Source organism: Diorhabda sublineata, chromosome X (assembly GCF_026230105.1).
Source record: "Diorhabda sublineata isolate icDioSubl1.1 chromosome X, icDioSubl1.1, whole genome shotgun sequence".
NCBI classification, from domain to species: Eukaryota; Metazoa; Arthropoda; class Insecta; order Coleoptera; family Chrysomelidae; genus Diorhabda; species Diorhabda sublineata.
In genome coordinates, this window is record NC_079485.1 from 23,013,735 (window position 1) to 23,039,397 (window position 25,663).

General features: G+C 31.0%; 2 protein-coding genes across 3 annotated transcripts; one reads left to right on the forward strand and one right to left on the reverse strand.

The window, feature by feature from the left end:
- Nucleotides 1-254: 254 nt before the first annotated feature.
- Nucleotides 255-9,389, reverse strand: LOC130450970 (plasminogen activator inhibitor 1 RNA-binding protein-like). 2 transcript variants are annotated; one of them, XM_056789735.1, is made up of 8 exons: nt 8,998-9,389; nt 8,730-8,877; nt 5,505-5,702; nt 4,328-4,399; nt 4,193-4,273; nt 2,584-2,767; nt 2,193-2,462; nt 255-2,056 (listed from the first exon to the last, which is right to left on the reverse strand). In XM_056789735.1, the coding sequence occupies exons 1-8, from the start codon at nt 9,233-9,235 to the stop codon at nt 1,988-1,990; spliced, it is 1,260 nt and encodes a 419-aa protein (XP_056645713.1). In that variant the 5' UTR covers nt 9,236-9,389; the 3' UTR covers nt 255-1,987. The 2 variants fall into 2 exon arrangements, with proteins under 2 accessions (XP_056645713.1, XP_056645712.1); XM_056789734.1 differs by having other exon boundaries at nt 4,328-4,411; nt 8,998-9,382.
- A 381-nt stretch (nt 9,390-9,770) lies between these two features.
- LOC130451291 (uncharacterized) lies at nt 9,771-25,038 on the forward strand. Its single transcript, XM_056790225.1, has 15 exons — nt 9,771-10,255; nt 10,342-10,649; nt 10,700-10,971; nt 11,378-11,689; nt 11,764-11,937; nt 12,328-12,507; nt 12,796-12,929; nt 13,247-13,388; nt 13,451-13,853; nt 15,388-15,565; nt 18,761-19,046; nt 23,691-23,844; nt 23,927-24,126; nt 24,311-24,448; nt 24,499-25,038. Exons 1-15 carry the CDS (start codon nt 9,984-9,986, stop codon nt 24,610-24,612), a joined length of 3,267 nt encoding a protein of 1,088 aa, XP_056646203.1. The 5' UTR covers nt 9,771-9,983; the 3' UTR covers nt 24,613-25,038.
- Nucleotides 25,039-25,663: the final 625 nt, after the last annotated feature.

A 25,663-nucleotide genomic window follows, 5' to 3' on the forward strand; every position in this document is an offset into this window, starting at 1 on the left:
AAATAAACTTCTCCAGACACAATTTTTATTATTCTATTAATTTTAGTAATTGATAAAATCATTTGTACCTATCATCTCTGAAGAGGTTATGTAATCACTGATGGTTCGTTTGGCCTGAAGGATATTGCAAGGAAAATTAGAGGTAAATTTTGATTTAATAATAAGAGATAATTTTCAATGTTAATTTCTTCTCAATAACTCGTATTCGAGGATGGTTTTCGAAAGGAGTAGGTATGAAAAATAAAAAAAATAAATATTTGTTACAACAAAACATTTTATTGAAGAAACTTGTGTATCATACACGTTTAACTACTCGAAAATGTTGTTTTTCAATATAACAGTCACTATAAAGTAAATGAAAATACAAATTACACAATTGAATAAATTCTGATTAGTTTACTTGTGTACTCGAAAATTTTTGATTAATCAGTCAAATAGTAAAAAAATATGATACAAAGTAAGTATGTTCCAAATGTATTTTTATGGTTTTATTCATAAAGGAAAATTCATAAATGGACGAAGGCTTGCATTTTCACATTTAAAGTTACAAAATCATACAAATATTAAACTAATAAGTTCAAATTTTTGGTAGCAACTATTAGTTCCCTATATTACATACAATCTATGAAAAATATATATAAATATTTACATAATATGAAGGATTTTGTAAACATCTACAAAAAAATTAGCATTTTCATAATGGGAATGTGGCAAAATTAGACACTAAAGTGTACTAACTAATATATTCTGAGCTTTCGAATACTTATTTATTCATCATATGGGAATCGATCAGTTAAGAATTGTAGTTTTTTATAAAAACATTAGATTCATTGCCTTCAAAATTCAATTTTCAAATTGACACTTGATCGAAACATTAAGCTTATTGATTCTAATTGACTCCTATCAAGCGTCAATTTGAAAATTGAATTTGGAAGTTGATGAATCTAATGTTTTTTCTAAATAATACAATTCTTAACTAATTGATTCCCATATGATGAATAAACAAGTATTCGAAAGCTCGAATATATTAGAGTTAGTACACTTTATGTTTAATTTTGCCACATTCCCGCTACGAAAACGTTTATATTATATATATTATGTAAATCGACTTTACTTAACAAGTCTGTAAATCATGTTAATATTTATCATACTATTGGAAAAAAAGACACTACCATTATTTTCACCTCAAATATCAAAATCTTCGTCGCATTTAACCAAGACAGCAGCATTGGCTTCCAATTTAAAATATATCAATTAGATGATGCTACAATCTGTATAAATAATCCTTATTAAGCGGATAAGCAATAGAGAAAAGAATCTTAAATCGAGACAATGTACTATTTGTTTATATTCTCCATAAATAAAATCGCGTATGAGCTAATTGAAACAATCTTCATAAAAAATGCAATATATGTAAACCATACAGGGTGTATCACAATAACCTCCCATTATAAACTGATCTTCCTAAAACCCTAAACATTTTAAAAAAATTGTTTCAAAAATATCTTTTGAAGTGACACATCCTGTATGTAAGAATTCGACGCGTCTGAAAGAAATGTTGACACTAACATGAGCAGCAGCCACAAAATGAAACCGTTAACAATGCAGTGTAACACTGACTAGTAATCACCACCCGACAGGGTGTTCCAGTCTACACTGAAAAACTGGGTGCTTCTTTAAAAAATACCACAATTGAAGCGCCGCCTGCCGCTCGTGTGAGGCTGTCTCCCAAAAATCTCAGACTTTCGGCAGTCGCCAAGTTGAATTGATACAAAGTATTATATTTTTTAAAGAAACTCCATTAGATTATTTGAAAAATTACTAAGAAAACTCTAAAACCTGTCTTGTCTACGATACAGATTTCGTACCGACATAACAAAGTAGTTAAATTGTAATATACAGTTTGTTTATTGTGATGATAGTCGTCCCATAGTAAATCACTAGATAGCTGATAACAACTATTGGTCGACTCTTTTTGGGCCGACATTTAACCGAGAGAGGGGAAGTCACGTTCATCGTCAACTTTTGGGGCTTGACGAGCCTCGTTCCTGTCATCCTGCAAAAAAACATTTGATTGAACGTCTGCAAAAATTGAATGATGATTATCACAATTTGTAGGTTGTTTTGAAGTTGCGTAAATATAAAAATATTTTTCTTACACTGCAAAGGTTAGATACACAATTAAAACTAACCTGAACATCATTATGGTAACGTCTCTCTGGCCGTTCGCCTCCTTCTTTTCCTTCTCTACCATCTCTGCCATCTCTTCCATCCCTACCATCTCTTCCACCTCTATTGCCACCTCTATTTCCACCTCTTGGACCTCCAGATCTTTGTCCTCTTCCGCGTCCTCCTCCTCTGCGTACACTGTCATTAAACTGAATGTCAATTTCCAATAAATGTTTTTGTCGCCCAACACGTTGTGGATATTCAGAAGCATCATATTCCTCGTCGTCAGTTTCCTGAATGTAAAAAAATCTATATAATAATACTTGTAAATTTCTCAAATAATAAATGTATATAATGGACAACTTTTACTACTAACTAGATTAAGTAATGAAACTTAAAATTATTTTATTTTACCTCATCTTTTTCTTTTTTCCTAAGTTCAAACATCTTTTTCCATTGACTTGGGTCTTCTCCTTCTCCAGCTTTCCTAATATTGAATTGAGGCTTAACACGACCTGCACGTTGAGCTTTCCATTCGTCTAGTGTTAATTCTTTAGGTTCCTCTTCTACTGGAGTTGGTTCCACTTCGACTTCCTCTCTGTAACCATTCAATATTATAACAATATTGAAATTTATTCACAAAACATTAAAATGAAAGAAAACATCAAACTTGAGCTTATTACTAAATTACAAAGAGAAAGAATTTTCAAGATTTCAAAAGTTATGATGATACTGAATTACAGTAGGGCGTCGGTAATTCGGACTCCAATGGGTCGTTAGTCTTTTGGTTTATTTTCGTGTAGTAGGTATAGTGTTAATCTTGCACGCTCGCTAACATCATGGCGCCACCACGTAAATATTGAACATTATCATTAAAAGACAAATTGCGGATTATAGAAATGTTGGATAAAGGTGACAGCTACTCTGTCATTGCTCGGAAGTTTGGTATAGGCAGGTCAACTGTAGGCGACATAAAGAAAAACAAAGACAAAACCTTGAAGTTTTTTAGCCTGACAGAACGTGGTCCCGGTGTACGAAAAAATTGGAAAATCCTGTTTTAGATGATGTCTTATTTATGCAACAAAAGGGATTGTATGTTCCTGTTAAGTAGTAATATGATTTGTGAGAAAGCTCGTATTTTTCATCGCCAAATTACAAACTCCCAATATCGTTATTGCTTGATAACTGTCCTAGGCATCCATCAGCAGATGAACTTGTCTCCGCAGACGGTAAAATTTTTTTAATGTTCCTGTCACTTAATACCGCGGCGTCTATACAACCAATGGATCAGAACGTTACACAAAATGTGAAGTTAAATCACTGCAAATCACTTTTGGTTAACTGTCTTGCATGTTTTGAGGACCTCATGGAGTCATTAAAATCGATAATCTTAAAGGACGCATTTTTTCTTTTGGCTAATTGCTGGACCAATGTTAAGGCATCGCTAATTAACAAATCATGGAAGAATTTGCACCCTGAATTTCTCACTCACGAACCAGAAGATAATGTGCCTTTAGCTCAGCTGTTAATATGTTAAGGGAACCCAATAATCATATAAGTGAGGCAGAAACTCAAGAATGGGCTGCTGGTGATGCCAAAGCGAGTTGCAAAGATATGACGTGTTAACTGATGAGGAGATTGTGATGTGCGAGTAGAAGCTTTAAACATTGTTTTAAAATGGGCTGAAGATTACGAATTTGGTAGCCACAAAGAAATGTTTCTCCGTTGAGTTAGAGACTGGGCTTTTGAAATGAATTGCGAAAATTTTAAACAGAACAGTATTACAGACTTTTTCAAGAAGAATTAACTTATGTTTCATTTTAAATTACTGTTCTTCTTACATAATTGTAATTTTGAACATTTTTGTCTTTATGCTTTAATGTATAGAATTGATTAAAGAAACTAGAGTTAAGCATGTGTTTTATTACTAATAAATATGACATACTATAATCCGGACGCCGCGATAATTTGGAAAGGGTCTTGTTTTTGTCTCTCCAGATTACAGAGTCCTTTGTGTACTTACTTCTTTTCAGTTTCCACAGGATCTACTTTTACTTCGTCTCCCCAGCTTTCATTAGCGTCATTAGTGGGCCTAGATTCTTCCCTTAAAATTAAAAAGGTTGTACATAAACAATGTTAAACAAAAATTACAACTCACTCAATAACATCCTTATGAGATCCCCAATTGTGAGCTCCAGCTCCGTCACGCTTGTCTACCGGCTTAACTCCTCTGTAACCATGGCTGCATTCAGTATTTGCATTGATATTACCAAACTCTGTTTTGTTTTTAATATCCAGCTCAAATTGGCAAGTTGTTTACTTTTAATATAAAAAAATACGTTCGAACTATTTTGAATGAATTATGTTCAATTGATAGATTTCATTGGGAGAATTGTACAGACCTCATTAAAATTCCTTTCATAAAATTTCACGTTAAAAGTAAAGATCGGATATCAATTGGATAGTCCATATCTGGACTGTTGAAATTATTTAGAGGCAACATCAAAAATACTATATTTGATATTGTTAACAAAAAATTAGTATCACAATTTTTTAACATCCATTACCTCTGTGATGAAGGAACTCATAGGTTTAATTTGGATAAGTAAAAAACTTGCCACCTTACTTGTAGCTGTGTAAGCAGAAAACATACATAAACAAATGAAAAATAATCTTCATGCAGAATCAAGTATTTGAGAAATAGAAAATTTTAAAACTATAGTTTTTCATTTTTATATCCCAACTGTTGCTAGTTATTTCAACCAGAATGATATACTGCTTTAGAAATGAAACAAGTTTTTTTTGGTTTCTGACCAAAATAATTGTATTATGGATGAGTGACTATCAACAGGAAGACAGAAAAAAGTTCATTAATTGCCTTGTAACAAACGCTTTCGTTAGAAAACAAACATATGCATTTATTAAATTGATATGCTTCCATTTTTCCCATTCCATTCCAGACTTATATCTGAAATACTTTCAACAAAATACACTACCACAATTCTCAATTATATATGCTGAAAATTAGCAATAAATAAAACCAAGCTTTTAGGATTCTTTACACAGGATTAGGATTATTAATCTAATATAAAAAATTAAAAAACCTCTTGATATTAAAGGAAAAGGTATTTTATGAAATAATATTTGAATTTATCTTTTTCCTAAAATGGCCTGATTTGGATGAAAATATAATCACATTTACTATAAAATTACTGAGAATAGGTTTCTCGTGAGAAAATCAAACTAGTTTTTCTACATTAAAAACATGTCGTTGCCAAAAGATTATTTTAATTATAGCCAATCTGTTTCTAGAATTAAATTTAATTAAAACTTACGTCTTATCCGATCCACTTTGCCTGTCAAATTCTCTTTTGCCTCTTCTTTCTACATCAGTATTTCTTTTTGGACCACGTGTACCACCTGGTTTATTTCCTATAGCGCGCGATTCACGTCGATCTCCTCGGTCACGGTTGCGATTTTCGAAGTTGTCTCCTCCAGTTGCCGGATCTTTCCTAGTCCTGTCATCACGGTCCCTTTGAACAGGACAAAAATTAAAAATGATTCAAAAACCTGATTCAACTTGAAAAATAACATGATACCTCAGTAAAAATGTTCCAATTAAAATAGAGGGTACTTTCATAATTGACATTTCAATTCTCAAAAAACTACTTTGACGAACTCACTTCCTAGGAATCCCTGTACATTGCATTCTATATTAATGTTTAATCTCATTTTTAAAGGAGTTGAAAGACCTTTATATGTTGCTGTTATACATCAAAATTGTTGAGAGTCTCAACCTTAGTTTCTAACAATGCTCATCATCACAAGTGAAAAGGAAAATAGAAAGTATGACTTATGTTAACATCAAAACTGTCTCTTACAATTTGCTTTTAGAGTTTCTCAAATAATTTGAAATACTAAATAAAAACTATAAGCAAATTATGCAGATATTAGAGTCATCTAATTTTTTATACTAAAGAGTTATTTATATAAATTAAACTATAGGTTTTAGAGTAAATTTATTCTATACCAATTAAAAAAACAACATAAAAGCAGAAAACAATTTTTACACAACTATACCTAATTATTTATCCAAATTTATTACATCACCTTCAAAATAGAACTGTTTGACCACAATATGTTTTCTATCATCTGAAATAGGTATTCCTAACTGGTAATGATATAAGAAAATTGATGGGTGAAGAGGAAAATCCAGTGGTTAGTAATTATTTCTTTTCATGCCACATCATAGGTCATTCTCAAAGAACAAACATTTTAGTGTCTCAAAGCCAAGTCTCAGATATTTCAAACAGAAACTTGGCCAGGTTACTATGTCCAATTTTAACACAAATTTTCAATCACTCCATTTCCTTTACTTAAATGTTTATACTGACTACAGATCACACTTAATTTGAATGGTAAAAATAATGTATTGTTAAATTGAACAAAAAACTTACAATTTATAATCAACAGCTACAATGAACAAAACAATGATAAGGTATTAAGTTGCAAAAGAAGTAAAAATTTTGTAATATTAATAGAAACACACTACATGTTAATTAAATAGAAGTAGATTTTTGAAATACCTGTGTTAATATTTTGCTTCATAAACATGTGAAAAACCACTGGGCAGAAGAGAAGATTATGAAAAATTCAAAAAATAAGGAAGCTTAAGAAAAGGGAATGATGTATTCTTCGGAATTATAAACACATTCCTTCTAAACTTGCACAAATTGATGGAAATAATCAGCAATTTGAATTTTAAATTGTGTGGCTAACAATAACAAATTAAAATTTGCATGTATAGGACAATAATTGCAACAAACTGTTGAAAGAATATGTAGGGTGTTTTTATTCAAATTCAAACTGTAAAGTTGTTAACACCAATTTATTAAAGATTAGACACTATACCATTCAATTCAAGTCGGGAGTTTTTTCATTTCTTTTTATACCTAACACTTTTTTTTCTTGGTTTTTGCTATACCAAATTTCTTTGGATACAACTACAATCACATTAATCTCTGAACATTTTAACAAAAACAGGTATATTAAGAATGTTTTTGCATGAAACTAGTGTATCAGGTTAGTCCTTAATCTTACTTGTTTCCTTTACTATATGGCATTATATTACAATGGCGATATACATCCACCTTGAATTGCAGCCTAATTTTTTTCTTTTAGGATTTTGTTTTATCTCTCTATATCTGTCAAGGTGACTATTTGTACTACCAAATTTTTCAAAAAAATTGTCTATCAACTTAATTTCTACTTCCCCCTTTCTATCTTTCATACACTTTCTACCATCATAAACAGTGACGATAGGTTCAGAATTACTTCCATAGCCACTATATGGTGAGTGTCTTGTTAGACATAAACAGGATAGTTTACTCGAACTCTAAAAAGGATGTATTCACTTAACCTCAAGCTAGTTCTGATACTGCTCCATACATTCTTACAATGGTGAGATACATCCACCTTGAGTTGCAGCCCACATTTTTTCATCTTTGTTTAATCTCCTTATATACCTCAAGGTGACTATGTTGTAACTGCCTAATTTTTCGGCAAAATTGCCTATAAAATGAAGTTACAATTTTCATATATTAGTCAATACTATTAAAACCCCTGTATATTACAATAACAACTTCTCCAAACATTAATTTGATAATTTAAATAAAATAGTTGATTACCTCATAAGGATAACCTCAAATATATACAATATTGAAGTAAATATCAACAATCAAGATAAAATTACAGTATTAAAAATGTTTGGTTTTTGTATTACTATTATTCCACTAGCAACGGGAATAATTATATTAACAGACAAAAAACCCTTCAATCAATGAGTTGTAATTGAGAAAGAATCAAGTACTAGAACAAAGATAAGAAATAATAGACAAATATGACTAAATTATTAAACATACATATGCAGATATGTTTATAATCAAGTGAATTTTCGTTGTTCATATACCTACCTGAACTTATAAATGAACAATTTTTTCATTTCATTTTATTATACAAATATCATTTTTTCCTGTTCAGTAAACATGATAGGTAGTCCAAAAGTATAAGAAACTGACAAAATGAAACTACCAGTTACAATGAAACTTCTCAAATGTTACTAAATATGACACTCTTAATTGTATTCTTCCTATTACACCTTAAAAAGTGACAAAGCTAAAATATCTATGCAAATTCAAAGGATTAATTTAAATTTTAAATAATCTTAATTAATTTACAAGAAATATCAGTATGTAATAATGATTTAAGTTACTTATCCTTACTAGAAAATTAAATTTTACTTCAAATACTAAATTTGAAAACATATTTAATTGATATTTTCAAGTAAACAACTCTTTTTCATAACAATTCCTAATGAATATGCAGATAGACAAATGCTAACTATAAATAATAGCTCAATTTGCAAAGTGACCATATCTAGACTGTTTCTATTTTTGTGCACTTTTTAAGACAAATTAAAATAAATTATGTGAAACTTTTGATCATATAATAAATAAATTGGTAATAGATTTTCCATATATCATACTAAATTCAACACTTACTTGTTTTCTGAAGGTCCATTGTAAGTTCTATCTTCGCGATTTCGTCTGTTATTTCTTTCTTCCCGGTTTTCATTATTAAATTTATTGAAATTATTTCGTTCCTTATCGGTTTTTCCATCCCCAATATTCCTTTGAGTAGGCTTTGTTTCTAAGAAAAATATATAAAAACTTGCTAATCAGAAAATAATTGATAGATTATTTACAAAATTATCACATGTGCACAATCTTCAAATGGAATGGCTGCCTTGAACCAATAAAAAATACTCACCATCACGTTTGGGTTCTAAATTCTTATTTATATCTTTCCCTTGTTTTTTCTGAGGAGGGGTTGTTTTCCCTTTGGGTGCAGTCGGAATTTTCACTTTATTCTCCTTCTCGGCAATCTTACTCTTTTTTTTCAATTCCTTCTCTTGTTCTTTCAATGAAAGCGTTTCCAAGGGATCGGATTCGTCGTCCAAAAAAAGCGCGTACCTATTGGCGACACCAATTCCGTACGAATTCTCCATGATGGTTAAATATAGGAAAAGTCTTCACAACTCAAAGATGTTGGAAGATTTATTTATGGCTACTTTAGCCTTCTCTTATTCACTCAATCATTCAAAGCAATATGGCCGGTTGCACGAGGTAATAGCAAGCGACTTATATATTCGATTTGAAATACGCATGCTTGCAGCTGTTCGGCTCCATTCATTGGTGCTTTTCACTATCTCTTAAAACTGTAACCAGTCAAATAGCTTTCTCCCTCTCCAAATACACTTTCACTTTGGCGCGATATTTTAAAAAATATATCCACTAAGCAATAAATATCCTCTATAAGTTCAATGTAAAACTTACAGAATATATTTGTAGTTATTTCCAACACTTCTCGCATAATAATAATCATAGAATGAAAAATTTAGATAATACTCAGAAAATTAATATATAACATACTCTATTTGATTTCATTAGACTTTTATTTTAATATCCATGTTATGTATTATCTTGTTTTGAAAAACGCGGTATAAAAACGTTTATTAATAGCAGATTACTATTATTTTCAATATTATCTTTCATTGTATCCAATTCGAACAAATCTGAAATTTAAGTCTAAAATATAAACAGAGATATTTGCTTGTTTTTAGAGTAATAAAGTAAGATAGATATATTATGCCAAGAATGGATTGAGGCTTACTCAATCATGATCTTATGATATTTTTTTATCATAAAATAACATGAAAATCATACAATGTTAAGTTATTAATTTCACACAATAAAATGGATTTTCTTGATACATTAAGAATTAATTATAGTAAATTAAAAGATGAAAATATTGTGAACATTCTTTGGAAGGAAATTCTAAAAGAAGAGCGCTCGGAAGAATATTTGGATCTACTAATAGAGTATAGTTTTCATTATCCAGTGGATTCTGATTCCTATTTGGAAGAATTAATACAAAAATTTGATGAAGTGCATATAGAAGATTTACGTAAAATAGATGGACATCTCAAAGCTTATTTGATCACTTTTTTGTATTATTGTACTAATAGGTTTGTATACAAAAGTTCATGAATCTAGAAAATTCCATATATTATGAAAATTATAGCCGTTATATATAACTCATTTATTTTCTTAGATACAGTTGTAGAGTTCCAGCCAAAACCACAGTACTAGCATCAACCCTATATATAAAACTGATCTCTTTATCAAATATTGGAAAATTTTTCTTTGAGAAAAGTATGTTGAAACTGCAACTAATGGTATTCCTGGATGTTTTTCACGAAAGTTCAGTATCTGAATTAAATAGAATGAATATGCTGAAAGTATTAAAAGAATACTGTCTAAAAGAAAAATTGGACATAATTTTCTTGAAAGCTGTAATCAATACATTCATAGGAGTTACAATGATCGCAACTAAAGAGGTTGTGCAAGGAATTAAGGATGGTGAGTTATCGTTTTATGGAAAACATTAGTTGTAATAAAATATATTTCAGTGCAATCTGTACAACTATACTGTATGAATTCGATAAAAGATATTGTATTACATGAAGAAAATGATAATAACATAAAATGTATGATGGGAGGATTGTTTAGGTGTTTGGGAAAAAATATTCCCCCAACTGTGCAAAATAAAACTGCTGCAAGAAGTGTAATAAAAGTTTTAATAAGAGACATTTTACAAGAAGAATTGGATCAATCTAAGTTTCAGTTTCTTCTTGAAGCCTTTTGTATTTCGTGGGGGAAGGAAGACTTTAATTGTTATGAGGTAAATCGAAGTAATTTGAAGAAATAAAATAGTTCACATGGGCTGTTGAAACAGTCTACAATATAAAAGCTAATAGAATTCTCCAACTTTCTAATAGTTGTAAAGTTGAAAACATAATTTTATTAGTTTTATTATAAATATTTCAATTGAAATAGTGTAGATAATTTTTTTTTAAATTGAAATATTTTTTTTGTGCAATTTATATTTAAAATGTTTATTAGCATGTGGCAAATAGCAAAAGCTGAAACAATCTCCGTAATAAGGAATCTTTTTAATCAATTATTATATTTTAAATAAATAAAAAGGGACTGCATATAGATGGAAAAACTCATTTGCAACATTTCTGACAGTCCTAAGGTAATTGATATACTTGTGGAAATATTTTTAGCATATATCTTAATTTTAGGATGCTGTAGCCTTTATGAATATGTTACGATCTCAATATTATAAAGAATTAGTTAGAAAAATGGTTTCCTACACTCAATCCAAATATAATAAAAAAATATTTCTATCAAACGTAATGAATCTTCTTGTTGCCATGGCTAATAGTTTACCAACATTCAATTTGGATAAAATTGCAGTTTTGTATTCCTGTGCCTTAAGAAATATTGTTTACTATTTTCTAGACAAAGATAAGAAACTTGTGGATAAAGCAGTAGAAACCATGGCAAAAATTTGTCTAATGAAAGATAATGCTTTGGTTAATCTGATATTTAGTGTAAGTTGATCTTTATTCACTTGGTTTGTAGTATATATTCACATTGTTAAATAAATTATTAAATTCACTTGTAGCATGTTAGTGGAAATGGAAAATTTGTTAATATGAAGATAGAAAGTTTATTATTAGGTATTAATACAATAACTGATGAAAAATGGGGAGTTTCTCAAAGGAATCAGAATCTCTTCATTATTGTTGCAAGATTTTTGTCCAGTAGTAGAGGAGTTAACAGTGATCTTGTACAAAAGGTTTGTATAAGCACACTGAACATGTTTTTATGTGCTGTTAATAAAAACTCAAATGTGTATTGCAGCTCACATAATAGATTATATACTTAATATCTTGAGATTATAAGTTTGATAAAAATTGTAAATTTTAAAATTTACAATTTTAAATATGGTTAAAAGATATAGATATAGACAAATATATTGAATCATAGTTGATTCAATATATCTGCATAATTATATCAGGGTTATTTGCTATAAACTATCCAATAATTCTTATCATATAACTATTGATTAAAATATTCGAAGTACAGTGACATCTAAACTTCCAGGGGGTACAAATGACAAAATTTTTTGCTTTAACTATAAGAATTGGGATAAATTTTATATAAACCTTATTTTTTCTTCTCCTAGACTTTGAATGCTATCTGCAAAGATTTTACTCCGTTTTCTTTGAAACCATCTCTCCCAATCCTCCATGAACTATATTGTGTACTGGCCCTCAAAGAAGAGATAGAATCTGCTCAAACAGTTTTAAAAATTCTTTTCAAAAGTGCTATGCATCAGGATGCTGTATCTGTGAAATTTGCAGAAGTAAGTAGTATAATATGGAAAACAAAAAGAAAATACCCTGAATTATTTTATTGAAAAAGTGTGAAAAATGTAACATAAAATTTAGATTAATCAGCTTCCAAGTACTCTTATCTGTATGTTGGTAGGATTCTTTAGCAATAGGATATGAGATATAATAATTGATATTGAAATAGGGTTACAAGGTAAATAATTCACCTCGTAAGTTTCTGTTTATATTCTTCGTGAAAAGTTGCAAGATTTAATAAAAATAAAGAATTATGTATTTAAGTGATGTATTTTTGATTTTAGCATATCTTCTACTCTATGTTGAAACCATCAGTGATTGATTCTATTAGTTATGACCCAAAGTATTATTACAATATGTTTTTGACATCCAATTTTGATTATGAACTTCTCTTTTCAAAGTGTCAACGACTGATACAGTAAGTAATAAAAATAAAAGAACTACATTAATGATTGTTTAATCCAATAAGGGCTACTGCATTTGAATTACCCCTAGTAGCGCAAATATAGAGTGGCTTTTTTGCTCGATTTGCTTCAATTGTATATATAATTGAATCAAATTCAAACTCTGTTTTTAGCAGTTATATTTCAAGACTTCTTTCTCTGCTGGCGCCAACTACTGAGCTCAAAAATAGTAGGCTTTATTGTACTTCTTAAGCTTTAAGTATCAATTTTTGAAAATATTCTCAGTCACTTTCTCTTCTTCATATTTTAAATATAATTATATATATTTTAGACCAAATCAAATTGATAACGTTATAAAAGAGTTTGATTATGAGGAACCAGGAGCTGCTGTACTTCTTTGTTGTTTGCTCAATTATTGTAAATATGAAGATTCTACAGTTTTTGCAGAATATTTTATCGAAAATTTCTCTGAGGTAAGTAAAAGAAACTAAAAATGTCAACTTTTAGCTACAAATATATTCTTCAAATATTCCAGATCGCCATTAGACCCATGATGGGGCCACTAAGTATAGCCTTCAGAAAAATTATCATAAACAGAACAATAACTGTAAATGATGCACCACAGTTGAACACACTCCACAGTTTTTTATTGAAAGGCTTTTATGAACAAACTTACCAAGTCCCATGTATAAAACCTGCATTTGATCTTATGCAAGAAATCAGAAGACTTCTGCAGATTGACATAGAAAATCAATTTTTAAATCAACTCTTAGAAACTACTTCAGAGAGAGCCTTTAGAAGAATGCATAGACGGGAGATTGGAGATCTCAGTGTTTTTATGTACTTAAATGAACTGTGTATATTAACAAGAAAACTTCCTACTGAAGACGTTGTTAGATTTCTAATCGGTTATATGAAGAATCCTATTAAAATAGAGGGTAATTTCCATTTTTGTGCCTCAAAAGAAAGTTCACCTTTGTATTGCTTATTGCGTTACTCGGGAGCGGACCGTGTATTGTTCGTGCATGTTTTATAAAAATTGCAATTCGGCGACTATGGCGAGTAAAAAATTCGGCAATATTTGGAATGTTCGTCACTAAAATCATGCAGTAGGTGCTCAACTGATTAGAAAATGGGTCGTCACGAACTTGACTTGTCTATTCAGAAGCGTGCTGTTGTTTTAAACGTGCATACTACTACTACTACCACTGGCATTACGGCCCTTAAAGAGCCTTGGCCTCGTCCACCACATTCCTCCAGTCATCACGGTCGAACGCTCGGCGTCTCTACCCCCTCACACCTAGCTCCCGAAGCTCCTTTTCGACATTATCCAGCCATCATTTGCGCGGTCGCCGGCCCTTAGGCTTCTGACGCTCCTCAGGCATACGCTCCAAGCGGGCTAGCCATCTGAGTCTGGCCCTCTTGACTTCTGTCTCCAGGCTGGGGTCTTCATAGAACCGTTAGAGCTCGGTGTGTGTATGGCTGCAAGAGGCGGTTGCTCAACACACAGGTTTCGCTAGCGTACGTGACAATTGGGTGAAGAATTGTGTGATAGATCCGTTTTTTCGATCTTCAATTTAGTATCATATAATTTAAACGTGCTGAACCCTTACAAAATTCAGTTGATGCAAAAACTAAAGGTCCAGGATGCTGGTCAGAGGCTTGACTTCATAATCTAGATTAATGAATGCTTTCAAACGTTTACAAACATCTTGTTTTTAGATCAAGCTCATTTTCATCTTAATGAACACGTCAACAAGCAAAATTGCCGCTACTGGAGTGCGACTAATCCAAAACACAAACATCATAAACTCCTACATTCAAAGTGACCTTAATTATAGACCCTTACTTTTTTGAAGATGAAAGGGGACACACAGTTATAGTAAATTCAGAGTGTTATGTTCGGATCTTAGACTTCTTCGTGCCCGCACTGCAAAGCTTTAATGGTTATAACCAAAGAATATGGTTTTAGCAGGACGGTGCAACTTCACACATGTCCAATAGATCTCTGCCACGAGTTCGGGAAATTTTTCCTGGCAAATTAATCCTCAGGAGAAATGACATAAGTTGGTCTCCACACAGTTCCGATTTAACACATATGGACTTTTTCCTGTTGGGTTATGTCAAATCTAAAGTTTACACTAACAAATCGACTTCCCTGGCACAATTAAAAGAAAATGGCCGTCACGAAATGGCATTCATCACGGAGAATACCAGTCGACCCGTCATAGGCAATTTTAGTTCTCAATTAAATGAATGCCGTGAGCGCAACGATTTATATTTAGACGATGTTATTTTTAAGAAATAAATTTCCAAGCAATTTATTTCAATATGTAACAAACATTTTTGCAACAAACTCTTACTTTTCCTAAAATTGTTTTGTTTCAATGTGAATTTTTTTTTGAGGCACCTTCTAGTAATTTAACTCAGGTACCATCAAAAAATAATCTACATAATATCTACGTGTTTTAGAATTGAAAACATTCATGCCTGATATTTATTTACAACTACTTACATTATTTACCACAATGGCTATGTTGAATAAGAAAAAAGTTCCACTGGCACTAAAATATTTGAAAGATGTCTTAACTGATGAATCTCAAATAACGAAAATCTTGGGTTTTAAGTTATATTATTCTCTTTGCAAAGAGTAAGTATTTGAACATATCTCAATATCAATATTAAATAATTGGACAGGTAGATAATCATTAACTCTAGACATACTCATACCAATGATATCAAATGGTTGTTGGTTAAAGATGAAAGAAACTATCTAGGTCCTCACTGACAAAAATAATTTGAAGGATGACATGTTCTACTAAATCAGAAAAATAATATGGTAATCATGATATATTTTCAAAACTGCAATAGAAACTGGGATAGAAGTATAAGGGCCAAGGGTAAAATAATCCTCCAAATAAATAAGAATCCATCCTAGCACCTTTTAAATGGAAGTAACAACTATTGAAAGGTATACACAATTCAATTTGAAAAAGAACTGTTAGAAAAGACTGAGACCAATACTATATAACAGTTAAGAGTGATCATATCACAAATTGTTAATTTGAAGTTTGTTATCAAATAAATTAGGCTACAGAAACAAACATCTAATCTTGGTACCAACATTAGCCCTTTGTTTTCCGTTGCCGCCATATTTACGTCATTAAAAGGCTAACATTAAATCCACTGTTGTGACTACGGCGACACGGTTGTTTTACTGACTATTTGCTCTTAACAATTAGATAAGTGAAATAGTTTGTGTTTACCTTAAAGTGTTCATGATAAGTTTACCATGTTTTCATTATAAGTGCTTTGTTAAGTTTCTTTTCCATATTAGTCCGGAAGCGGTCAATGTTGCCGTGTGCAATCAGGCCAAAGATAAAACAGTGGTATTCTTATTTATAAATTTTTAAATATGCGTTATACGGAAAAATGACAAGAGATCTTATCTTCTTAAAATGGGCCATATATGCATGAAAAAAATTATCTGAACCGAAAAACCATTTGTTCATAATGTGTTTAAACAATTGCGATTTAAACAAAACGTACCAGTTTTTCGCAAAACGCCGGGTACATTTGGATTCAGCGGCTCAAAATACATAAGAATACCACTGTTTTACCCTTGGCCCTATGATTACAAATGGCAGCATTGACCGCTCTCGGACTATATGATTATAACGTTAGAGGCCTTCGTGTAGTGAAGATGAAGTGATATCATGGGAAGCCACATTCCTTTACAAAATTAATGTTTTCAAAAATTAATTCAGTACCAAGGCCACAAGTTCTCAACATCGAAGAACCACTACAATTTTTGAAGTTATATTTCACAGAAGAGTTGACGAAATTGTGTTAGAAACAAATAATTACGCCAAGAATGGACTGGGAAATAAAACTCTTTCCAAAGATTCTGTATGGCATACATGGCGCGCGACACATTTTGTTTTTGAATATGGGAACTATGGTTTTGCCAAATATGCAGGATTATTGGTCTACTAGTGTAAATACCAAAATATTATTTATTTTTAACGTGTTGACTAGAATAAGATCAACCAATTATTTTGGATTTTCTATTTGAAAGCAGTGAATCAGCATCAAACAGACATCAAAACATGGATTCAACGGGTCAGGTCATTTTATGAAATATATCAATTTCAAATTTGCGGAATATTTCGTACCAAGAACAAAAATGAATCGCTTATTAAAAAGATGGAACGATGATATTGTCATGGAAAAATAAAAGGGTCGTAACGCTTTTAAGAACCACTGATAACGATGGATTCATTACAAAAACAAAATTTGTAAGAGGAGGTGAAACACAAAGTATGGAAATGTCAATAAATTTTGTTAACTACACTTTCATTCATTCAATGGGTGCTGTTGATTGTGATGATCAATACCCATCATCATACTGTTTCTGATGTTTTCGATAAATGCATACATTTTATATAAGTATAACAAAAGCAAGATTGAAAAATCATTCTTCCATTTGATGTTTATTAAGAGAGTAGTCGATAAACTCGTAGATGAATTCCACATATTCTAATAGACAGGAAAAAGGAAAAGGCGCGAAACTTCGGAATATTGTGATACTTTCCGCAGTTAACCGCGAATGCATATGGGTAATTGTTTCGAAAGATATCACACTTTAAGAAATTTCAAAGTTAGGATATGTTTCTTTATAAAATAGCCGAGAAATGTTTTGTTTTATTGCAACGACTTCATTTTTGTTTCCATCACAAGTATGTACTTGTAACTAATATAATGCTGGAGTTATTGATATCCTCTATGAGTTATTAGGCTAGAGTGCAAAGGGTTAGTATAGTATAAAATGATACAAGACAGCCAATAATTTGAAAAAGATTTAATACTCCTTTCAACGGGGCAGAATAGTTAAGTTCTGTAAAGAATAATCACTTAAAAGCAGAATTGAAGGAAATATATAATTTAGTCGAGCATTTGAATGCAAATCTGTATCTAATCCTAGACATTCAAAACTGTTTCTTAAGAAAGGTCTAAATATCTTCTGATCTGACTAGCACTGCCAACATCGTCCAATGTGAGTCTGAATTCACGGTTGAGTCAAGATGTAAAGAGATGTGAGAGGAAGGCTTGGGAACTTTATTTTATTTTGGATGGATCTGAAGGAGAGTTTTTTACAACAAGACCACCTTTGTAGAATCACATTGATAAATTCAAAGAATATTACAAAATGAATAAATAAACTTTTGATTATATTCTTTGAGATATAAAATAGGAGTTGACTAGCCAGTAAACCTTACCAGGTGTATAAGTAATTCCTGGTCAATTCTCGCTATCATTTTATTTTGTTATAACGTCGGGTGTCCGATACCAGTCTGGAAACAAACATTTTTGAATGGCCGTCGAGTCGGGAGTAAAAAAGACTATAAGCATCTGTTTTAAAATGTTTGTGTTTGGTTTTCCTCTGACCGTCGGGTAAAATACGGATCCAATGTAGGTGTTGCCTAAGTGGAAACAACCTACAGAATAATAAGACTGAAAATACCAGCGATTCTAATTTTGTGGAAAAGAGTGTGAGACACTGAACTTATTTTATGTATAAAAATCTGTAGCATATATGCCTAATTTTAGCAAAACTCAGTATATTGGAATTAAATTGATTTAATCTTAAATTTTTTTCCTAGGATATCCCTTCAGACCTCTCCTCCTTGTCATACTTCCATACCCTCAAACTCCCGGAACTATATGGCTGTTTACCTTCCTCCATCTAGTGAACACCATTGGATGGATATAAGATATTGTAGGGTGTAAAGTAATCTGATTTTCCATTAGTTTTTTGTTTTACTAATTTATCTCTGATTTCTAGGATGACTCACGAATTTGAGGAAGTGATAAGCTTTTCATTTAGAGAAATAGTTGTAGCAGATCCTTGTTTAACTAGATTGTGTATAATTGCGATAGAAGAACTGGTTCATCACGATTTTATAAAATTAGAAGCTGATAATTTCTTTAGATTCATTTATGCTCTTGGTTATGACGAACTAACAATTTTTATGAAAGACATATTGGAGAAACGCTTTATGCTATCGAATCAAAACGATATCACCAAGTATTATGTACAAACTATTATGTATATGCATACATATTCTAAGGTAATATATAAAATAAATCAAATACAGAGTATAAATTACACATATTGGGATCTAAACAGGAAAAGGAGAAGCAATCAAAACATTTTTTATTCTCCTATTTTTAAATCAATAGATATGCTCCTCAGATTATAACTTATACAGTATGGTGCAAATGAAAGAAATAAATTCGTTATTTCGTAAACCGGTGACTTTGAGGAAAAATCTTGAAACCCGTCGTAATTTTATTTTTAAACAAGCTATTCTTAAGGATACCTTTTTATTTTGAACGCCATCGCTAAAATTTTGAAATGGTAATCTTGGTGTTGAAATATATTATTTAAAAGATCTTTTAAATACCTAACAATAACCATAACAATATGTACAATATTGATTTGCGTATTATCACAAATATTATTGATGAAATTTCAACAGATTTCTTAATAAAATGTATTAAATATCGATATATCGACACCCAAAAATAAATTTTGTAAAGGCCGTCACTGGTAATGAAATGTCCATATATGTAATACTCCTATATGGACAGTTTCTATAGGTGTTCCGACTAAGTGAAACAAATAGTATATCGTTCTCTCTCTCCCGAGCGTTATTTTCCCACTAATGATAGTTTAGAGAATTTTCAAGCATGCGCAGTATAGATAAAGTGTCTCGAACGAAAGAGAAAATTAATTCTGTCGGCACCGTAACGTAGAGATGTTTTTTCCATAAAAACTGTCCATATAGGAGTATTACATATATGGAAATTTCTCATCTGCATACTTTGTACCTTTTTAGATAATCTAGTTATCAACATCAACATTGATACATTCAAGCTTAATTAAGTTTATGTCAAACGATTAATAGTTTATTGTAGTGGATGCATTCCAAAAGCTGACTGAAACGCTACTAATAATGATTGGTTGTGGAGATAAAATACGTACGCAGAAAGAAGTATGTACGTTATTTAATAATAAATACCTCAACCGAAAATCAATTTCACAATCTATTGTAAGCAAAATTTAGAGAAATGAATCATGTCAAAGACCTTCTTAAAGATAGGAGGAAACTAATATCAGAAAACAAACAACTAGATGTTCTTTGAGCTTTTCAAGATAATCCCCATATCAGTTCATGGTAAGTAGCATTAGATAATGACGTGGACCATTCAACACTTCTTAGAAAGCTAAAGAAGGAAAATTGCATCTTACAAGTAAAACTGAAATTTTCTTTTGTCTGATAAGCTACATTTCTATTCATGTCAATCATCAAACTTATCGGTACTGGATTATAGAAAATCCAAATTGGATGCAAAAGTACCGTACTCAATATCCACAGAGAATTAACCCATGTGAGCCCAAATAATTTTTTTTTTCGCTTTTTATCAACTTTAACTAGTTTTTTCACCATATGTTACTAGTACAAAAAGTACATTTTTTTCTATATGAACGGTAATTTTTTTTAAAAATACTAAATGGCAACGTTAGACAGAAATAAGTACAGAATTACAAAAATTATAGTAAGAATAAATAGCTTTCCGTATGAAAAATAGGATTGCAATCTGAACAAAGTCGTACATTGCACTTTTTACACATTGTTCTCATTATAGAGCAGCATCCTGCAACTGCACATCTTTTTTTATCTGGTACACTTATCAGAATAAGGTCGAGTCTATAGTATCTGATGTCATCGCTTACCGTGTTAAGTGTAATGATATTTATTGAAGTACTAGGTCTTTAGGGGAAGTTCTATACCTGATTAAATATACTTGCCCCAATTCGCATTTAAATTCCAGTTGGGTCATTGTTCTTCCACTTTTTCTATAAAGTAACCGGTCATTTGTAATGGAATCGTCGATTAACCAGGTGTATATGCACCACCACCATTTTTTACACGAATTGTAGTCACTTCGTGTAGTTTGATAGTCTCCCCCATATCTATATTATATTCGTCCACTGCGTAAGGTCTATCGATATGAATGATATTTTTCAACTTTCGAGTATCGTTTTATTATCGAGGTGGGGTATCAAAACAGGTACTCGCTATGGTAACTACGTTGTTGTCTAGCCATCTATTTAAGAAAATCCTGTTCCTGTTCGCTCTAGCATATTGGTTACTCATGATCTTTTTGTTGGACAACGGACAGTCCTTTGGGATCCTATTATCGCCTATTTGTAAGAAGGTTAACAAGGAAGTTTTATGGCAAGTGTTTTTCATTTGCTATTTCGGCTAACATAACACAAAACTGTTCGTCTTTAGAACTGCAATTTTCATTTTACCCTGATACATATCAGAGCCAATAAGATACCTAGATGCATCACATTTTAAAACCCACCCTTATCGATTTTCCACGGATGCATTGTCTACTTGGATGACGGTTGAAATATTTGATCATTGATTCATCATAGTTTAGGTTTTGTTCGGGGACAATTTTTTTAAGAAACCTTTGATTCAGCATGTTCAAGAGGCTGTAATTTAAAAAGCTAAAAAAAGTTTTTATCAACTGCGTTGTTATCCGCACATTGTATAAACTGTAATATTGTGCAAAATCGGTTTTTTTCTCATAGCATTTGAGACCATATTATTATGCATATCACCTTGGGTATCCCATTAACTACGTTTTCGGGGGAGAATATTATATCCATTAAAAACAAGAATTCAAATAAAGCATTTCAGGTCATCAAATGTGATATTTGGATCAACATGGTTTTGGAAAAGTGCATAATCTCGTGCCTTTTTATGTAAAAATTGGAAAATAGCTCAAATAACTCTACAGTAGTTGAAGCTGGAAATTTCCTCTTCAGATGGTCTGTCTTCGGTGCTGTTTTTAAAGATTTCTGTTTGATCCGCTTCTGTAATAAATGATTTTCCTTTAGTATTAATATCGTTGGTCATATCTTCTTCAATAGGACCAATTCTATATCCATCTGCTAAGATTAATTCCGCGCCAGCTACTAATTGGCGACCAGGAAGCCTATCTATGCTACAATCAATGCAATCTTCATCCCCCGATTCTTCATCAGAGAACTGGGTTCGGCGAGTTCAATATATATTGAGTCCACTAGCAGTTCATCAGATTATGCAATTTAAAGAGCTTCCTCTAAAGAAAAGCCTCGCCTGACAAAAAAATTTACATATTTCACATGGAAACTTTGCGTGCCTAGAGTTCCCTATGGCTACACATCAAAATAAACATATGAGGTGTAACACAAATCGGTATTATCAATACGAAAAATTTTCTTATAGAAACATGTATTTGTGTTTATTTAAATACCACATCACAAAAGTATGAATATATGTTGATGGTGAAAAGAGAATTTGTACTTACTTGAACTGTATGTCCATTTTTATCGGCACACCACGAGGAGTAGACAAGACGTTATACACATCCAAGTAAATATATAAGCTGCCATCTATCCAATACTTTCCCAATCCAAGCTATTTTGAAATTCGCGCTGTAAAATTATATATTTATTGTGGTCATTTGGCAATACTTGGCCTTGATGGGTTAATGTTTAGACGGGAATAATAGATAACCGGATTATTAGACGAAACTCTTTCGAAAAAACCTTAACAGGTCTTGGATATTTAGAATTTCTTCGAAAATTGTAGTACCTCGAATTGAACCGGTGTTTTCGAAACAGAAATGATTTATAACTGCAACAAGATGGTACGTCTTCACGATATGCATTCTTGTTGCGCAACTACTTGAACAATGTCTTTCCAAATCAGTAGAATGGTCGTCTAGATCACCTGATTTGACTCTTCTTGATAGGGGGTAATTGAAAAGTAAAGTGTACCAAAATAGACCACAAAATATTATTGAACTCAAAGAAAGGGTACATATTGAGGTTGCACAAATAAGTCTGGAAGTAGAAAGTTTGCGACACGTCTTTCTCATTGTATTTTAGCTGAAGGTAAACAATTTGAACACTTAATTTAGGTTAGGTTTTACAATTGACTTATAATGAAGATTTATTAAGTTTTTAAATAAATATAAACAACAATTACTCAAACATTGATATGGCTGGATAAACCTTTCAAATATGTATTACAACACCTGTATTTCCATTTAAAAATTTCGTTTCATTTGTACCATACTGTATAACTCTTCAATTCAACTTTTTGAACCTAGTTGTTCAACAAAAAGGGTTTTAAGCATTGATTATTGCTTCTATTTTATTAGAAGTAATCCAATGGTATGCATAACAAAATGAATCCCATCAATCAAAATCCAATTTTACCCTTAGCTACTGATTAAAATTGAAATCGATCAGTATTGAAACAGGAGCAGGCAGGTATATGAGTCACAAAAATGGGAATTTTTAATTAAAAAGATTATGATTTGTGACAAAACATTTTTTGCATACATTAGATCACAATATCTTATGATTCAACTTGGTAGATAACTAATAATACCGTCTACAAACTTAAAAGCGAAAAAATTGCAATACTTTGGAATTTTGTTTTTGAAAAATTTGCAATTATGCAATTGATTGAATAACTTCGTGAGGACTTAAATCTGTACAAAATACTTTCTATAAACATAATTCAATGCCTAATTGGAATGAGATAGTGGTGGTTTTTGCTTTGACAGAAATATACTTCCAACAATTTTATTATCAGTCCAGAGTGGTGGTATTTACAAGTTGTGATTTAAATTTGTTACAGATGCCTAATTACCCCATTAGTAATGAATTCATGCAAGAACTGGTTAGAATGAAATTGAGACTTAATTGTAAAAATGAAATTCCTGTATTTTTATTCAGTCATTTACCGATTAAGAAAAAATTTAATGTTTTACAAGAAATTGCTTGTATCTTTGGTAAGTTCATCAAACAAATGTTTAAAATAGAAATGAATTATATTTTCTGTGTTGATAATCAATATTTTTCTATCATTTATAGACGATATAGTCAGGGGCCATTGTAAAATAGAAGTAAACTTTTTCCCAATGTTGACAGATCTAATTTTGACATTCAGGTTTATGAAAAAAACAAGCACCGAAACGAAAATCGATAAAAATTATTACAATTATGTATGTAAGGAAATTCAAAAGAAAATTGTTAAATTTGATGCTTCGTACAAGGGTCAAAGTTATTATAATGTAAGTTGTTTTTTTTCTATAATTTTTATATTGAAAGATGAAAAGTTGATTTTATCAATGTCATATTTTGGATTCCTAGCAGCCAAACATATATTGCAGAAAATTGTTCAATTTCAAATTTTATTGTCATACCAATCCTTTTATTATTTTCTAATTTTGTAAAACTATAATTTAATAATTTCAGGAATTTGAAACTGAAATAAGAAAATGCACATTATCTCTTCTGAATCTTCTATTTTTGGAGAATAAACAAATAGCAGATGGGATACAGATTATACTGTTTGACGCTTTGATGCACTGGATAGATTTTGTCCTGCAGGAGGTAACTAATTCTTTATCCAACTACCTACAATTTATTTAGTTTTTTTTTAGATAATAGCCTATATTCACATAGAAAAAGGGCGAGATTATGCTCAGTACTTTTCCAAGTTGGTACAATATTTCAAAAGAAACCAGTCAAAATTTGGATCTCCTAGTAGACAGTAAAAGCTGCCCGTATTGTTTTATTTTTATAATGAGTTTTTCCAATATAGTGAGCTTCAATTTGTTAAATATGAGTTTAAACGACGTTACTACTAGAAAATTTTCTTTAAATTACTTCATATTGAAGAATAAGTGTTATATTATTGTGATGTAAATATATCTTACGTTGTGTAACATTAGAATGAAGTACAATTTTTCTGTTTATTTTCTTCAGTGATGTTCGTATGTATCTCAAACTTCTGTCCAAAACACATCATCAATATGCAAAATGTAAATATTAATCAAAATGCCATTTAAAATTCCTCTAATATTTAAAATCACTTTTAAAATATTTTATATTGTTCAGCAGGTGTTCTATGATAATTCCTACATTCCCCATGAAATATATTTTTTATGCATATATTAAAGGGATGTTTGACATAGCTGTCATTTTGTGTTTTTTTTGTACTCCTCTTCATATAATATTTTTTCCTTTGCATTAAATAATGAGGTAACATGTTCTTTCAATTCGTTATCGCTGTTATACTTTTGACCAACCAGGATGCCAAAATAAATGAGAGTCGATAGAAGGAAAGTCTTGGCTGTACGTACACGTCTTACTAGTAAATCGTTTCTTCAAATACCTTATAAATTTCTATTCATTCCATTTTTCTTCTTCTCGAAAAAAAAATTTACAAGGCTGCAGTCGTTTCAAACAACGCTTCGATATGGATATACCAACACCAAGCTCAAAATAAACAGTGACTGCAAAAAATATTTTAATATATCGTGCCATTCATCATTTTCTTCACAATTTAAAATGCTGATCATATACCAGAAAATCAGATTCATTTACATCTTATTTAAGAAAAAATTGAGGGAAATTACTAACAACGTTACTCATAATTGACAGATATCATTGCAAGGAAAATGAAAGTGGCATTTTTGTATGATTTTGGCTTTTAGCTACCAAATTTATTGAAAAAAAAGATAGTAACTGGAAAACAATTCTAAAGGAAAATGTCCTTGCAAAGGTGTGAGGTACCAAAATGAGGTTTTATTTAGAGGAATATTT

Bases quoted from the DNA above. Each gene is read 5' to 3' on its own strand.
- LOC130451291 (XM_056790225.1), top strand. From the start codon at position 9,984: ATGGATTTTCTTGATACATTAAGAATTAATTATAGTAAATTAAAAGAT. The intron at 19,047-23,690 runs GTAATATATAAA...AATTTGTTACAG, and splicing joins ATATGCATACATATTCTAAG to ATGCCTAATTACCCCATTAG. The intron at 24,127-24,310 runs GTAAGTTGTTTT...TAATAATTTCAG, and splicing joins AGGGTCAAAGTTATTATAAT to GAATTTGAAACTGAAATAAG.
- LOC130450970 (XM_056789734.1), bottom strand. From the start codon at position 9,235: ATGGAGAATTCGTACGGAATTGGTGTCGCCAATAGGTACGCGCTTTTT. The intron at 8,878-8,997 runs GTGAGTATTTTT...TATTTTTCTTAG, and splicing joins TTTAGAACCCAAACGTGATG to AAACAAAGCCTACTCAAAGG. The intron at 5,703-8,729 runs GTAAGTGTTGAA...TCCTGTTCAAAG, and splicing joins AATGGACCTTCAGAAAACAA to GGACCGTGATGACAGGACTA.